The sequence below is a fragment of the Strongylocentrotus purpuratus genome, unplaced genomic scaffold (genome assembly GCF_000002235.5).
Source record: "Strongylocentrotus purpuratus isolate Spur 01 unplaced genomic scaffold, Spur_5.0 spur5_scaffold_7, whole genome shotgun sequence".
NCBI classification, from domain to species: domain Eukaryota; kingdom Metazoa; phylum Echinodermata; class Echinoidea; order Camarodonta; family Strongylocentrotidae; genus Strongylocentrotus; species Strongylocentrotus purpuratus.
Window position 1 is genome coordinate 13,802,491 of NW_022145613.1, and position 18,547 is coordinate 13,821,037.

General features: G+C 37.4%; 1 protein-coding gene and 1 long non-coding RNA gene across 2 annotated transcripts; both read right to left on the bottom strand.

The window, feature by feature from the left end:
• Positions 1-1,400: 1,400 nt before the first annotated feature.
• LOC115918358 lies at positions 1,401-1,842 on the bottom strand. The gene is made up of 2 exons (XR_004062154.1): positions 1,696-1,842; positions 1,401-1,446 (listed from the first exon to the last, which is right to left on the bottom strand). It is a non-coding gene; the product is annotated as an uncharacterized LOC115918358 (long non-coding RNA).
• Positions 1,843-5,308: 3,466 nt separating this feature from the next.
• Positions 5,309-16,793, bottom strand: LOC115918212 (BTB/POZ domain-containing protein KCTD6-like). Its single transcript, XM_030974050.1, has 5 exons — positions 16,483-16,793; positions 14,519-14,666; positions 11,495-11,507; positions 8,160-8,342; positions 5,309-5,454 (listed from the first exon to the last, which is right to left on the bottom strand). The coding sequence occupies exons 1-5, from the start codon at positions 16,668-16,670 to the stop codon at positions 5,309-5,311; spliced, it is 678 nt and encodes a 225-aa protein (XP_030829910.1). The 5' UTR covers positions 16,671-16,793.
• Between the last annotated feature and the right edge of the window lie 1,754 nt (positions 16,794-18,547).

Here is an 18,547-nt window from a genome sequence, read left to right on the forward strand (position 1 = left end):
ATAGATCTTTCCACTAAATCTTTATTCATCAAAACTCTAAATTTCATATGAAAGAGAACATGATTTCGGTGTGGTGTTTTTTTTCTTTTGTTTTGTTGGTTATTTAACAATAACGTATGTATGTTATCCATTACATGTATTACGAACTCAGCGCAAACCTGCTAAAGCCAAAACTCGACTGAACTGGTATTGTAAACATTTTAAAAAGCCAGACTATTTGAATGATTTAAGACAACTACAGATTTGTTCAAGGGGGGGGGGGGGTTTAACATTTATAAATCGGGCCGAAAATTTCGCAACGACTCAGCCAGCCGCTGAATAAGCGGGGGGGGGGGGGGGTAAGAGGTCACTTTTTTTTTTTTTTTTTGGTCCCAAAAAAATCCCGACGACTCAGCCGACCGCTGAATAAGCGGGGGGGGGGGGGGGGGGGGGGGGGGGGGGGGGGGGGGGGGGCGGGGGGGGGGGGTTATGTGGGGGGGGGGGGGGGGGGGGGGGGGGTGGGGGGGGGTAAGAGGACACTTTTTTTTTTTTTGGTCTCGAAATTTGAAAATTTGATATTTTGCTCCGTGGGGGGGGGGGTAAGGTCAGTTTTTAAGGTCAACCATGGGAATTTTTTTTTTTTTTTTTCTTTTTTTTCTTTTTTTTTTATAAAAAAAAATCCAAAAGGGGGCGTTTTAGAGAAATTTAGAGGGGGGGTTTACACACAAAAAATTACCAAAGGGGGGGGTTAAACCCCCCCAACCCCCCCACCCCCCCCCCCCCCCCCCCCCCCCCCCCCCCCCCCCCCCCCTGTGTACGCGCCTGGATTCAATCACATGGTTAACTTACCAGTAGTTCGCGAAATCTGCTGTCACACTACATAATATATAAAGTGAATGTGTTATGATGTGTTCATTAATCAATTAATTATGAAACTATAGTACTACAACTTTGACATTGTTAATATACATGTTTCTTTTTCTGCTTGCTTGCTGGAAAAATTGAACATTGATCCGTCAACCCCTTCACCCCCCCCCACCCCCCCCCCCCCCCCCCCATGTGCAATGGTCTAGCGATGCCTCAGATTATGTTCGCGTGAATACCCATTGTTGGCGCTTCGCCATGCAATCGTTTGACCAGTGATTCTCTGTTGCTTTGAGACTAAATCCAAGTCGTCCGATCTCCAGGAACAGTTGTGACCGATTAAACTTGTCAGGTGTACTTTGTTGATATGCTACTTTTTCCAAAAAATCCACTCGCCAGAAATCATGTTCCGAAACGGAGCTTTCGATGAAATCCACCGTTTGTCTATTTTGCTTTTGAGACATGGAACCTTCCGGAGGGTTTCGTTTGGACCATCAATTTTCCATTCTTCCAGGATTGTCAAACCCCTAATGCTTCCCAGGTTCCAGGAAAATGGGTCCAAGTGTTCTGATCGTGAAAAGAGCGGACCTCAACTTCGATTACCTGTCCATGAAAGGATCAAAACACGATAAAAGTTTATAATGGCTTGTTTTCCCACATGTGACAATAACATTTCAAATCTTTTGTTTTACAGTATCTTAAACGAAATAACCAGATGTCGAAATAACTGCATGCATGCAGTGACACTTTGGACATTAAAATGCAATGAAATTCATAGGAATATGTTCAATTCTATGAGGTGGACCCATGCACCTCTTTCCCTCTATTATTGATTAATGACCAAATTCGTACCGCGGGGTCGGGTTTCTGCAGCAGTTCCCGGATGGCTTCACACATTGGTTCTATTTGGTAGAATTCAGCTTCTAAGAGAAGCATGTGGAGTTGCTTAAAATCTTCAGGATACCAAGAGTTCGATTCCGCAGGAAGTTCAGAACATACTGACAATGAAATATAGAAAGAGGCAGAAATGGCTTAGTAGCATTGATCATTAAAACGCAAATTAATGGGGTCAATTTGTATACCCCACACACACACACACACACACACACACACATACACTGCAAAGAATGATAATTAATAATCGACGCTTGATCTCCAAACCCCAGACAAAGTCCCGAACCTTGGGCGTCACTAATTATACAAATTAATGTAAGCACATAGCAATGACAAAATACGAACATAATTTGTATTGGCAATACAATGAGATATTGAAATTGCCATTAAATCATTTCTTCAAAGTCTTTGCGATCGGGTTAGAAGAAAAACCAGGCAAAAAAGATGAAAACGAAGGAGAAGAGAAGATAAAGAATTAAAGAAGAAGGAGGAGGATTTATGAAGAAGAAGACGAAGAAGTCTTATACCTGAAAAGTTCACCATCCCTGTCAATAAGGTAGTAACCTTTGACCTCATCCCGCTGGGCTTCGATTCGGCCGCTGAACATCCCTCCCAACATGGAGTCCGAGAATGATGTCAATGTTAGCACGGTCGTCGTGTACGGCACCCCTCCGAGCGCTGAGGGTCACGTAGTCCCCGGGTTTTAAATCGGCCATAATGATCGCAACTTGATCAAAAAATAATATGTTCCGCAGATAATGAAAAGCCCTATGTCACGTTCAGCAATGCTGTGTTAATGTCTTGTTAGTAAATTGTATCGCTATAAGCTAGGGAACTGTCTTTGAATGTACAGATGTATCCGGGTGGGATCGATCGAAACTGGACTTTGGACCTATAATTATCAAGTGCGATTATAAGTCAGTATACAAATTATACACAGCAGTGAGGGCATTAGTAAGAATCACCCACACAAGTACAAGGTACCTCAGTGGCGGATCCAGCCGGCGGGAAGAGGGGAGAGGGGGGGGAACCAATCCGTGAGGAAATATTTTGCGCCGACTCAGTCAGCCAGTGAATAAGCGGGGGGGGGGGGGGGTGGGTGAGACACTATTATTTTTTGTTAGACCTAATTCGTGAGATTTCTTTTTTTTTAAATTCCTTTTTTGTTGTTGACCGTCAGCCCCCCCCCCCCCCCTTTAGCATTAACATGTCCACATCTACCACTGATTATTGTCGGTCATCGTGCTATGAAATAAACATTCAGAAAGGTATCAAAATCAAATGTTCTAAGGTAAACTTTTGATTGTTTTCAAAAAAAATTACAATAGACTAATCTAATTTTTTGGTCAGACCAAATTAAGAAAAGGGATAGGGGAAATTTCGTTGTGACAGTGCAGGAACCCACTGACTGCCACGACAATCATAAGCACTTCGATGTTGATGTCCATCTGAGAATGTTCTACTTCCTCACTGAGATTCGTTTGTTAAACTTTTATTAGAATACTAATTCACTTAAAAGAAAAATGTTTCAGTATAAAATGATGCGCAGGTATGAGTGGGTCGGGAGGGATTGTGTGAACAAGGTAAATTTGGGCATGGTTAAAAACACACGAGATGTCGCTGGCCGAGTGTGTTTTGTGCGACCATGCTAAAGTTACCACTTGCACACAATAAATTATACATTCAAAGAATGGGCGCAAGAAAAAAAGTTGATCAGTGCTTCATACTAACAACCAGAGTCGGCTTTTCGGGGGAGCACAGTGACCCCCCCCCCCCACTTTTTCAAGTACCCCTTAAGTGACCCTTTTTACATAGGAAAGTGACCCTTTCACTATGAAAAGTGCCTTATTAATTTGTAAAAGTGCCCCTCCCTCTTTTCACCTCTGATAAGTGCCCCTTTTGTTTTACACGTGCCTTTTTCATTCGACAAGTTCCCTTTTCCTTTGGAATAAAAAGTGTGTGCATTTTCAATTTTCATAAGTGCCCTTCTAAATCTCTAGTATGTGCCCCTTTTCATGTACGAGGTGCCTATTTCCTATGTAAGAAGTGCCCCTTGTCTTTTAATGACTACCGCCTTTTTAACTCGGTAAAGTGCTCTATTTATTTCTGATGAGTGTCGGCTTTTCACCTCTAATAACTGCCCCTTTTATTTGGCACGTGCCCCTCCCCTTCTCATAATTACTCCTTTTCATCTAGTCTGATAAGTGCCCCGGTTATTTAAACGTTCGCCTCTTTTTAGTTGTAATAAGAGCCACGTCAACTTTCTCTTTAATGCCCCTTTCACTTCTGATAAATGTCCCTATCAAAATCTGTCATCCGTCATCATCATCTACATCGTATGCTGGACGCCGAACCAGATTGCCTACCTCGGTTACAGCCTCGGCTGGGTTCCTATATCCTATCTGAACAGCCCCCTCCCATCGGATGCTCACCGTGCTTGGTTTCTACAACTCTTGCGCCAATCCCATCATCTATGCGGCAAGGTATCTTGAGTTCAGAAACGCTCTCAAGGACATGTTCACCTGCAAATCTGCCAAAATGCCCGCTCTTTGATAAGATGGACATGTCAAAGAACATTTGACGTCAAAAGCTGACATTTACAGTGTTTGAGGATTGCCATCGGGTCATTCAAATTGGAAATTTTCAAAAGATGGAATCCTGTATCATTAACTTGTTTAAATAAGACATTTTTTGTTTAAGTTAGTTTAAGTGGTTTGCTCTTTAAAAGATAAGTTTAGTGTATGTTAAAGTTATTTCAGTCACATATGCAGGAAACAAGCAAGTACAAGTACATTTATTTTTATGTAGGATATAAAGCGTTTAATGATTTCGGATTGAAATGATAAAAATACAGTTATCTGTAAGCAAATATAATCTAACATTTTCACCTCTTTACGTATACAGTATCATAGCAATATCGAGAGATTTTCATGCTAATGTTTTGTTTAGATATATCAATTTGCAATTATGGAAAGATTAGGAATGATAAAAGGTTCGGTAATTACATCTACTTAAAGGGATAGTTGAGTTCTGTTGCAGAGGGCGCTACACAAAATAATTTTTGTGTGAGATAATAAAAAACTGACTGTCAAATTTGAAAGAACATAATATTTAAATGACAAAATCATCTTTGTTTGATCAAAATCGGTTCAGAGACGGCCGAAATATAACGATTTCTAATACTTGTGTACCACCACAAATATTAGATATTTTGACAAATTTTAAAAAACCGTTGAAAAAAAAAGGAAATAACGCATTTAACGTCGTATTTCAGCCAATGCCGATGTTGGCTTTTTTGTTGACATTTTCGTGTTGCTTATATTACCCACAATTAGCCGGCTCATGTATTGTTATTTCTAATTAAACAATTAATTAACGGTCACCGGGTTTTTTGTTTAAGTGAAGCTGAATTAGTGTGATCGTATTAGCTAAATATCACACATTTTGGGGTCTAAAATTACCTTCATAGCAATTTTAGGTTCTAAAAGGGCACTATAAATTTTAATACATAAGCATAAGAGCAATTACCATGCACTTTGAAGGCAAACAGAACTCAACTTACTTACTTGACTTAAGTGCTCAGGACGGAGTGTCCCCTTGCGCTCCTACGGGTGGTCTGCCTCCATTCATTTCTGTCCTGGGCTTGATGTTGGGCAGCCTCCATGCTTAATCCAGAGTCTTGGCGGATTTGGTCTTTCCACCTCAGGGGAGGACGTCCTGGTGGCCGTGGCACAGTAAAGTCATTGGTGTGGACTTGTATTGGTAGGCGTTCATGTGGCATACGTACCACATGTCCAAACCATTTCAGGCGGCGGTTGGATATTTCCTCATTTATTGTCTCGGGATTTTCAATGACTTTCTGATGTCTACGCTTCTGATTTTATCTAGAAGATGGACTCCTGCTATTGTCCGCAGACATCTCATCTCAAAGGTCTCCAGTTTATCCCGGTCAGTTTTCCTTAGCGTCCACGTCTCAGACCCGTAGGTAGCTATAGGACGAATGAGGGCATTATAAATCCTGACCTTCAGGGCTCTTGAAATATCTTGGTTGGTATTGTTTCTCAGTCTGCCAAATGCCCAGGAAGCTAGATTTGTGCGTCTCTTGACATCTTTGGTAACAGAGGGGACTACACTTCCAAGGAAGACAAAGTCTTCTACCTTCTCTACTATCCCTTTAAACTCAGCTATCCCTTTAAATATAGCCAGGAAGTTTCGAAAAACGAATACGCAACGAATTTATGTACATAGGCACAAAGGGAATCGCAATACACTACTTGTAAACACGCTGGTAATGATGTTATTGCATAATGACATTGAATCTTTTAAAAAATACATTTTTCATTGTAAATTCATCATCTTAAATATATTTGAGTAGCTATAGCATATATACATTTGTAATTTCATCCGAGGAAGCACAATTAATCATCCATTTGCTTATCATATGAAATATAATTGACATATAAAAAAGCGGTATGCCTCAACGTTGACAATATATTTTAATTTGAAGACTTTCCGAATAGTTATTTACAGCAAGTAATTTTGATTATTCATGTGCTTAAAATACGAAAGCTAAGTGACATATAAAGAGCAGTAAATTTAAATGTCAGTTATCATCAAAAGAATATTCTGATGTATTTACTTGTAATTATTGCAGAGTCAAAATAATCTATTAATGTGGCTATGGTATAACAAATTAAAACATTTAAAACAATTACGGGACATTTTGGAATATACGGAAATACGCAAGGGTGTATATTTGAGGGATGTAATTTTACACCCTATGTTAGTCAGACGAGCTCTGATTGGTCAGTGCGTATGAGCATGCGCTACAGCAATGGCGCATCGTGTCAATATAGGTACTGCCAGATGAAGAAAAATTTGCACAATTCACATATTTTAGTCATGTTAGGGGAATTATCATGATTTATTTGGGCATATTATTTGTGTGAAAACTATCCGATCAAGAATAAGGGGTTGTACCGTAGGTTATATTTGATAATTTAATGAAATTAGCAGAAGTGTTGTTTTACGAACTAGTACATAATTGTCTTCTTATATGTGTAAGTAAAGGGAAGATATTTCGTAATGCAGGATTGTGTATTTAAGTAATTCCATTACATTTGAACCGATAAGTCCAGCCATAAGTTAGTTCTTACAGTCTGCACTTGTATTGAGTTCACACTAATTGTTGTTTAGGTAAGCATTAAAGCCTTTCAACTTACAACTCGACATTCTGGTCTGATTTCTTTAGAGCAGTGAAACGTAGACAAAAGGGTGAGAATCAGTGACTGTTAGGTGATTACGAAGCATGGATGATTGATTGCTCGAAGATGATCAATTGGTTGATGCTGTGCATAAAAAGGGTTTAGATTTACTCCCCACAGGGTGTGGAATCGATCATAAAGGGTATAAAATTCAACCCCACAGGTGTCAATTTGAACCCATTTTTCATGAAAATGGAATCAAAAGGTGTTAAATGAGCACCATTGGGTGCAAATTTCACTCCTCAAAGGGAGTACAATCATAACCTTGGTGTGCAAATTTACACCTTCTTATGAAAAAAAAAATTACTCCCTACATTGGGAAGTAAATTTACTCCCTGGGGGTGTCACTTATGTGACAGGCAGTTACTCCCTATAGAGAGTCAATTTACACCTACTTTTCTCTGTGTGTAGTCATAATAAAGAAACATTTCACGAAAAGGAACTGCCTTTCATTCTATATCCCGATTAATATATAGTCAGGAGGGCCTGTGCTGAAACGTATTCAAAGTGAGTAATTCTATGAAACTTTAGGTGTCTTTATCTTGAAAAAGATATTTAAGGATATAAATAAGTTGACCATCATGATTTTGGACCTTCAATATAAAAAACGGGAAAAATGAAAACACAGGAATGCGAATGATAACACTCCGATTTTTCATCTAGGTTTCTACAAAAAGCACAACTAGTATACCTTCCTGCCTGGCTGCCACCTTTAGTTGCTGGCGATTGGCAACCACATCTGCACATCTTCATGTTGTCTTTCTCCATTTTGTTTCTATCCTGTGCTAATCTTTTGGCTTCTGAATATGTGAGACCTGTCCATTCTTTGATGTTATCGAACCACTGCTTTCTCTGTCTGACTTTTTTTCTTTTCCCTTCTACTTGGCTTTCTGTTAAGGAGATTCCACTGCCACGCAGAATGTGTCCAAAGTAACCCATCTTGAGGCGGGCCACTTTTCCAAGGAGATCTCTTTCTGTGTTTAGTTCTTGAAGAACACTGAGGTTAGTTCTTTTGTCCTTCCAGCTGATCATTAGCATTTTCCTTCAGAACCACATTTCTGCTGCCATGATGCGATTTTCATTGGCTTTGAGCAGTGTCCAGCTATCAGCACCATAAAGCACTCCAAACCAGGGTTTTGGCCAGTTTTATTTTCATACCGGTTGAGATGTTCCTGTCATTCCAAAGTACATGCAGGTCAACCATTCTCTTCTTTGCTATAGCTATTCTTATCTTTATGTCACTGGTACAGCTGGCATCGCTGTTCTTTGTAGATCCAAGATCTTTGAAGCTTTCCACATCTTTGACTGTTTCCCCGTCGATCAGGATGCTACAATCGGTATCTGAGGTTTTACCAGCAAATAGGAGTTTAGTCTTTTTAACATTTAAATGCAAGTTGGGTTTCTTGCCGGCATCGTTTACTGCGTGTGTGAGACTTTCAATTCCATCTTTGGAAGATTCGATAAGTGCTGTGGTATAGCACGATCGTAATAAAACATGTGTGCCATTTTTAGTACCTCTTGATCTGAACTTACAATATTTATGAACAAAAGCTACCATATAGTAGTCATGACTCAAACATGCAATCCTAAAATAACAAATGCCATTGTACATCATGTGCGTACACAAACACCGAGGAAAAGGCTAATGATGTTGGAGGTGGAACGTGCGTATCTCAAGGGTATAAAAAAACATTTTAAAGAACTAAAAGATGTTTAAATCACACATCGGGTACGTTAAAAGGGTACATACATGTAATTAACGAGTATTTATATATTTATATAATATATTATTATATTTATATATTTCATAAGAAGATTTTGACTACATAATCATTTGGGAGAGTGGCATTCAAACATCTCAAATCTTAAAAGGAGGAGCACATTTGCCGTTTTTGAGGAGCACAAGTTAGTTACAAACAAACTGTCGTTATAGATGCATTCTGGTCAGACGTCTCAAGACTTATCAAGATATTAAGAAGGAGCATCGTCGTAGTCTTCGAGTAACACAACTAAACTACAAACACGTGTAAGTGATATTCTAAAAAAAAATATTGGACATTCGGAAATTAGTCAATTTGACCTTCTGCGTTTTGAAAGATTCCTATAACCGATAACTGGAAAATAGTAAACTCACTATACTTTCTTATTTTCCTACGTATTCATTCCATGAACAGATGAACTGAGCTCCGTAGTAAAATACATCCTATATATCAATTGTTACATGAACCGTATGCTTCAGTGCTCTTAAAATACCATCCATAACCGACAAATATATTATTTCGCTCATACGCTTAATTTTCTGAATATTTAAAATGTTGTGTCATGTAAAGATTTAATACCGAAGTTGTCAATGGGACATGTAAGGTTCTATTCATGTATATATACATTTATTCCATACTCATTGGAGTTATGAACATTCCCAACTGGGGCCAATCCAATAAAATATGTAAAGGGAGCATATAGTACCAATGCCGAAAGGGGAAATGTAATTCGATGGTAATTATGTTAAATTGGGGGGGGGGGCGGGCGGGCAGTACCCCCTGAACTTTAAATTAGCTTCTAATATTCCAAAATAAGACCAGTAAATTTACAGGAAGAAAGTTGGGAAATCATGGGGTACATTTGAGATTGGGCTCATCCCTCTTGACCAATCACGGGGGACGCCCCCATCCCCGGGATTCCTGTCTAGGAATCTTACTGGCATTGCATCTGGTATAGTGGTATAGCTACATGCATCTTAGCCCACATCAACGAATCTGAGTACCTCAATAATCATCAGAATCATTTCCTATTTCTATTATTGATCAGTTATCTTTACTGTTCCTTTAAAACTAATGCAAAGTTCTGGGAATTTTTTTTAAAAATAGATAATCTGACTTAATCAGTAAACGATTCCTTGAACTATCACGAAATTAGTTCTTTAAGGTCGTCTTCAAGCAGTCACTATATTGAAACCTATCCAAGTAGTCTTTGACAATCACATATTTACCGGGAAGAGGTCACAGCATGCCTAATGTGGTTTACACATTGGTCGTAATGTACAGGTAGTACAGAAAGAGAACTTGATTTCGGTGTGTTGATGTTTTTTGTTTGTTCGTTTTGTTTTGTTGGTTGTTGATAACGTATGTATATAATTACATTACATGTATTACGAACTCAGCGCAAACCTGCTGAAGCCAGGACTCGACTGAACTGGCACTGTAAACATTAACAAGTAAGACTATTTGAATGATTTAAGATAATTACATTCATTTTATTCAATCGCATAGTTAAATTACCTGTATGTCACGAAATTTGTTGTCACACTTTGACAAATGTGCTTTGATGTGTTCATTGTGATATTTAAGCTGAAAAGCATATTATTTTTTAGCTATCATAATCGTTAGCGTGAAGCACAGTATTCTTAATGTATGATGTTACCGTCGCATTGCATAAACAGAGTATCATAGGACCACAATAGTTTTTCATTTATAGGTAAGTTAATGCATTTATGAATACTATGTGTAAAGTTTAAGGTGATACAAAGTTGTGTAATTAAATCTAACCAGAGGGTTACCAAACAAAGCACGTATGCAGTATGTAAATACAAAGATACCCTATGAAATTTCATCATCAAACGCATGTCCAAATTTATCCATTTGTAATTACCGGAAGCAAAATTAATCATACATTATGCGTATGGTATGAAATATAATTTAGAAATAAAAAGTAATACATTGAAATTTGATCATCCGAAGGCTATCCGAATATATGACCATTAATTATTACTGCAAGCTAAATGAATTATTCATGTGCTTATAATATAAAATAAAATATATCTTGTACCTGTATTATCATTAGCAAGTTTCACTATCAGCATTACTTAATACCATTCACAATATAAGAAACTGACAAGAAAAGAATTCCGCAGTATCAAATACATGTAATTTTATCAACCTTTATTGACTCATTTATCAACATTAAAAAATTTAATTTATCTTTTCAAATGCAGCATATCATAACATTACATCAAAAAATAAAGAAAGCAATGAATGGGGGGGGGGCTGCTGTCTCTTAAACACCAATTTTTCAGTTGTTCAATTTTGTCAAAAAACTTGTATCAATTAAAATCCATATGATTAATTTAATTATCATCATGCTATATTTCTTTGTAAAGGATTGGCATAAGGTAATTTTTATCAATATTATTTTGTATCCAATATATTATTGTTTTTATCATCACTTGTTATTATCGTTATTATTGTTATTATGATTATTACTATTACTATTCAATTTTATTCAATCTTTTTTTTTAATTTAAGCGCTATTAAGCGCAATATAACATTTAAATATTATTATTATTAATATCCAGTTCAGCATCCCTAAGATATCTCTTTACTTGAATTAAGATTAAATATAAAAAATTATGTTACTTAAAACAAAATAATAATAAATAATAATTTCATGATCGTCGATATACATTGTATATCCTGAACAAAGCCTAGTAATCATACCTCCAGGATCAACCTGCATAATACAAACAGAGAGAAGGAAGAAATAAAATTAAACTTATCTGCACTATAATGACTATTTTTTTAAAGATTAGTACATCACCATTTATGTATGTTAATTATGCATTCAATATATTTGTTTAATTTCGTTTATTATCTGTTTAAAATTATATACACTTAAAATATTGTATCAAACCATATATTATGTTCATGAAAATGTACAATAGATTTTTTGTTAAAGATTAGTACATCATCGTTTATGTATGTTAATTATGCATTCAATATATTTGTTTAATTTCGTTTATTATCTGTTTAAAATTATATACACTTAAAATATTGTATCAAACCATATATTATGTTCATGAAAAAAGAAAAGAGATGCAGAAACCAATAAATCAAATCGAATCAAATCAAATTGTTATGTCTTACATTTTGGTGTCATTGAAAAATGGTAGTCTGATGGGTAGATGAATTGTTGTGTTTCAATGAATATAGGCTTATATTCATTTCCAGATTTTCTGCATTTAACTGTCAAAATCTGTTGTTGTTTTTTCATTGTTATTACTTTTTATGAACATTTCTTCCATACAAATAACAGACAGTCCATGTAAACATAAATGTCTATTAACTTTAACTATGGCCCTAGGTCCGTGCTTAGATTATGTTCGCGTGAATATCCATTGTTGACACTTTTCCCGGCAATCCTTCGTATGTGGCCAGTGTGTCTCTGTTGCTTTGAGACTAAATCCAAGTCGTCCGATCTCCAGGAACAGCTTTGACTGATTAAACTTGTCAGATGTACTCTGTTGATATGCTACACTTTCCAGAAACTCCACTCGCCAGAAATCATGTTCGGTGCCTCCTGATAAGGGCGGGGTCGATGAAGCCCGTATTTCGTCAATTTTGCTTTTGAGACATGGAACCTTCCGGAGGGTTTCGTTTGGACCATCAATTTTCCATTTTTCCAGGATTTTCTGATTCTTAATTTGTTTCGTCAACAAGTGAAAGGCAAACCATTGTCGATCTTTATCGAAAGCGCGAAAAGAGCGAACCTCAACTTCGATTACCTGTCCATTTAATTAACAAAACAAAGAAAAGTTTATCAATAGTGTTTAGGAAATAATGGCTTATTATTTTTCCCATATTCAATTTTTTGTCAAATCAATTCAATTTCGGTTTATTAATATCAACATATACAATGTACAATGCAGTAGTCCAGGGACCAATAATGCAATGTTTACATAAAATGTGCATGAAAACAGGAATGATCATATAAGTGTACAATACAAATGATAAAAGTTAAAGTTAACATTATTGTTCATACCTAAAGTTATATACATATATAAATAAATGATAATAGATGGACGAACAACCTATAACAGTAACTTGAAATGTTGAAGCAATTATTGCAAGTACAAACAATCTTTAAATTAAAAAATTATTTGAAAAAAAAAATATATATATATGAGAGAGAGAGAGAGAGAGAGAGAGAGAGGAAATTATTAAATTGCAATTGTTAACATGAGGTCCATAGACTGAAAAAGTATACATGCAGGTGTGTCTGTTGTGTGACAGGTAAGATCAAATTATGTTGAATGGAATTATTACATTAAATATATATCATTAAAGCATTTCATATAAAGTGATGTATAATGCCTATCAGGCGCGTACACAGGGGGGGGGGGGGTTGGGGGGTTAACCCCCCCCCCCTTTAGTAATTTTGTGTGTGTAAACCCCCCCCTAAATTTCTCTAAAACCCCCCCCCCCTTTTGGATTTTTTTCCCATGGTTGACCTAAAAAAGCTGATCTTACCCCCCCCCCCCCGCTTATTCAGCGGCTGGCTGAGTCGTTGCGAAATTTTCGGCCCGATTTATAAATGTTAAAACCCCCCCCCCCCCTTGAAAAAAATCCTGCGTACGCGCCTGATGTCTATGATCATACACAAATTCTTATAATTTTTAAGTTTCCCCATTACATTTTAAATTGAAGTTGAGTTACAATTATATTATTGCAGTAGAATTATACACGGTGGTTTAAGAACAACTTTATAAGAACATAAAGAGCACTCAATAATATGTGCACGAACTTTTGAACTTTGGATCGATCTTGAGTTCAATTAAAGATAAACTTGAGTTCTGGTAATGCGATTGCATTGTGAAAGAAAAGGTGTGGAATGGATCAGAAAAGTTGATCATATAGCATGTAAGTAATGTTGTGTAATGCAAGGTTCTGGAGTCATCAAAATCATCATAAATTGGCAGAGTCTTGGTAAAGTAACAATCACTTACACAGAAAGATGTATATGGGACAACACACATGGTGTCGGGGCTAGTACTACCCTGATTTCCTTATCTTTCTATGCTCATTACTCAGCCAGTATACATTTTCTTCCAAAATTGTTTTGCACATGACATTTATTTGTAATCTTGAACATTCAGTGTAAGTTTCGTTAGACTCTGTGAATTTTCATTTTTTTTTTTTTTTTTACCAGAACTCAAGTTTATCTTTAAACAAAATACAAAACAATAACTCTAATATTGTTAAAAAGAAGAAGAAAAATAAATAGGATACATTATTATGAGCATTGACCAGTTTGACAAGTGTGGGGATACTTGATTTTCTGTATCGTTCAGTTCTTGCATAAGGAATATGTAGGTGGTTAGAATTCCTAAGTCCACCTCGCGAGAGATGCTGTCGTTCAGCCGGAAGCAAATCACGGTGTCGCGAGGAGACAAGGATTGAATTGGAAAAGTTGGTTAGTAAGTCATTTCTTCGCCTGGCAAGGGAGGGAATGCCGAAGCTGCTCATGCAGGGGTTCATTACAGAGATGTTGATCAGGGTATGTGAGACAATAACATTGAAAATATTTTGTTTTATAGTATCTTATACGGAACAACAAGATGTCGAAATATACTGCATGCAGTGACACTTGGGACATTTACATGCGTAAAACTTTGTAGGGCTATGTACAATACTTTTAGATGAACCAGTCCTTCCCCATTCCCCTATATATGACCAAATTTGTACCTCGGGGTCGGGTTTTCGCAGCAGTTCTCGAATGTCTTCACACATTGGTTCTATCTGGTAGAATTCAGCTTCTAAGAGAAGCATGTGAAGTTGCTTAAAATCTTCAGGGATACCAAGAGTTCGATTCCGCAGGAAGCCCAGAACATACCTGACAATGAAATATAGAAGGAGGCAGAAATGGCTTAGTAGCATTGGTCATTAACACACAGGTGTATGGGGTCAATTTGTATATTCCCCTCCCCCCCCCCCCCCCACACACACAAACATAGGGGCGGCGATTTCTTTTCATGGCCGGAAGGGTGACGAATTGCGAGGAACCAGCGGCGTAATGAGCAAAAAATTGGGGGGAGGGGGCAGAAGAGAAACAATTCCGCATCACCATCACTATTATGTTACATGCATGCCCCGCGGAACGTGTTTCAAAGGGGGGGGGGCTAAGTATTAATGATCAGGTAGAGTGGAGCGTAAATTGCATGGGGCCAGGGGCGCAGCCCCGACAGTGGGTCAAGAGATGGACCCCCCCCCCCCCGGAAGCTCAGGGCTTTAGGCATTTAATTACGGTAAGATGAGCATATTTTAAAAATTATTTTTGACACTGGCATGCAGGTCACTAATTGGCGTGGAGTCCAGGGGCGAAGCTCCCTGAAATTACGGTCAGATGAGCATACAGGGCCCGCCCGAGGCCCCCTTATGGGGTCCAGGGGCGAAGCGCCCGCAAGCCCAGTGGCTTTAGGTATTTAATTACGGTCAGATGAGCATATTTTAAAACCTCATTTGTGGTACTGGCAAGTCACTAGTCTTTCTTTCTTTAATTATATTTCTCTGCATAATACTTATTCAAAAAAGTGAGGAGACCGTTGGGGGGGGGTCGAGCCTCGCTGATCCCCTGGCCCTGACATGTAGGGTCCTAAATAACCATATTTTCTGCCTGACTGTAACATTCGGAATTTTTCATTTTCCATAAACGCATACAAAAGTATAATATACCAAAAAATGAGAAAAAAGGTTTGACTATTTGTTTGGGGGGGGGGGCAACTGCAACTTAAAAAATTACATTTTCTTAACGAATCTTTAGTATAAAACCAAATAATAGGCTAATACCTTTCTTCACACTTCACTTTTACTTTGCCGGTAATTAGTGTGCGTCCGAAGGCTGTAAATATCAGTTTAGTAGGTAAATTTAGTATCAGCAGGGAGCTTGGGCATGGATGGGATTTCCATTCCCACTCTAGGCCTCTGTCATAAACGTGTATATTGATATCGCTATGGGAGTTGAAATGGTAAATATCAGCCTGACAAATATATAGACTTTGTTGAAGTAACTATTTACTGAAACGAGCAAGCTTACGTAATACCAACGGAATACAAATTGTCTACAATATTTATTTGTACATTTTGAAGGATAATATGCGAGGGCGGTTAGCTACCGAGTGAGGAGATTTTTGCACTTTTATAAGTCTAAACGCTGCACTCTTGGGCCGTCAGGGCCTAAAAGTTTGTTACACTCTTTAGTCAGTATTTGCTATACTACGTTGTTGTTGCACTTTTTAAATTTTTCCAGGGGGGATGATCCCCCCCCCCAAAAAAAAAAAAAAAAATAGGGGGTCGCCACCCCTGCACACATTCACACACACGCATACACACCACACACACACACACACACTGCAAAGAATGATTATTAATAATCGACGCTTGATCACCAAACACCAGGCAAATTCCATAGCCTTGTGTGTCACTAATTATAGAAATTAATGTTAGCACATAGCAATGACAAAATACGAACATAATTTGTATTGGCAATACAATGAGATATTGAAATTGCCATTAAATCATTTCTTCAAAGTCTTTGCGATCGGGTTAGAAGAAAAACCAGGCAAAAAGATGAAAACGAAGGAGAAGAAAATAAAGAATTAAAGAAGAAGGAGGAGGATTTTATTGAAGAAGACGAAGAAGTATTATTATACCTGAAAAGTTCACCATCCCTGTCAATAAGGAAGTGACCTTTGACCTCATCCCGCTGGGCTTCGATTCGGCCGCTGAACATCCCTCCTAACATGGAGTCTGAGAATGATGTCAATGTCAGCGCGGTCGTCGTGTATGGCACCCCTCCGACACTGAGGGTCACGAAGTCCCCGGGTTTTAAATCGGCCATGATGGTCGCAACTCGATCAAAAAGAATATTTTCCGCAGATAAAATAATGAAAAGCCCTATTTCACGTTCAGCAAGGCTATGTTAATGTCTTGTTAGTAAATTGTATTGCTATAAGCTAGGGAACTGTCTTGAAATGTATGGATGTATCCGGGTTGGATCAATCGAAACTGGACTTTGGACCTATAATTTTCAAGTGCGATTATGAGTCAGTATACAAATAATACACAGCAGTGAGGGCATTAGTAAGCAAATAATTACCGTTGATGAAGGTGATAGGACAAATTATCACTTCCGAGGCGATCTAGATGTAGCTATCTTTCCGAAGCGAAGCTGCTGAGGAAAGATAGCGTATACATTCTGATCGACGAGGAAGTGATAGTTTGCCATCGCCTGAAACTGAAAGGTGATTATTTGCTTTATATTCCACAGCTAAAACAATTTAACTACAAAAGAAAACGATGTGTATGCATTTAAATAACAGACATCTATGCCCAAAGTCACAACAAAAAAGTTTAAGTTTAACCCAACCCCTTGAGGGTAAGGGGCGTGCATGTGTTTTCTTTAATTGCGCTCAATGGTAATGTGCGCTTAATTACGCCTGTTTTAGTGCGCTTTTGGATAATCTTCAGTGAAAGTGCGTTGCCCTGTATAGATAGTACCTCTATTTTCAGTGAAAGTGCGTTGCACTGTGTAGATAGTAGTACTATCTACACAGTGTAACGAACTTTTTGCTTCTCCCATCAATAATGGGCGAACTATCTTTCATCACGTGATTTACTTTTGACCAATCGTAGAGCAAGATTCTTAGTATGTGGAATATAATAAGAATTACCCACACAAGGTACCTTTGGAAGAGTCTAACACTTTGCCTCTGGCGTGTTCGGACTGTTTTGAAGGTACCGAGTGTGGGTAATTTCACTATGCCCGAACAAAATGATGTGTATTATTTGTTTTATAAGATTATGTTTTATTTGTTTGTTTTATAAAATGATGTTTTATAACATGATTTTACTAATGACCGGTCATTACCATTTGATAATGAAACGGTCATTATGTCGCGTTGGGCAAAATAAATCGATGGTCACGTGTATGCGCTCAACCAATCATTTGATTAGGATCCAGTATATATATATATATATATATATATGAACGAGCCTTTCTTGGAGGATCTGTGTAGTGTGTGTATACACATAATACTACTAATAATAATAATTAAAAACGGTGCTCATAAAGCACTTACCACCAAAATCTCTAAGCACTTTAACAAACAAAATACATTGATAAAGAATTACATATTAGACAAAACAAAGAGAAAATGCAAATAAACCTACAAATTACGACAAATATGAAATATAATCAATGTGAACAGAGTAAATAATTATCAAAATCGATTTCGAAGTTTTGCATTAGTTAACAGGCTGTCGCATTTATTATCTTTTACAACGTGGTTAGTTTGAAGGGATAGTTGAATTTTGTAGCAGAGGGCGCTACACAAAATCAATTTTTTTTTTTGTGAGATAATGAAAAACTGAGTAACAAATTTGAAAGATCATACAATTTAAATGACAAATTTATTTTTGTTTGATCAAATCGGTTCAATTAAGACGGCCGAAATATCCATAAATATAACAAGTTCTAATATTTATGGTACCCGCCATTGAAAAAACGAGAGGTTTTTATGATTTTTCATGTCAATTTAGAGTTAGGCAGAAAAACTCATTCTGAAAAAACATCATTGTAAACAGAGTTTCAAGTAATAAAGAAAATATAAGAATATCTTTTTCTACTATAATGTTCTTTTTTAATGTTTCGGGAAGGGGGGGGGGGCTTGAATTAGGAAGCTAGGAAGAACCACCTTTTTGTAGTCTGAGATCCAA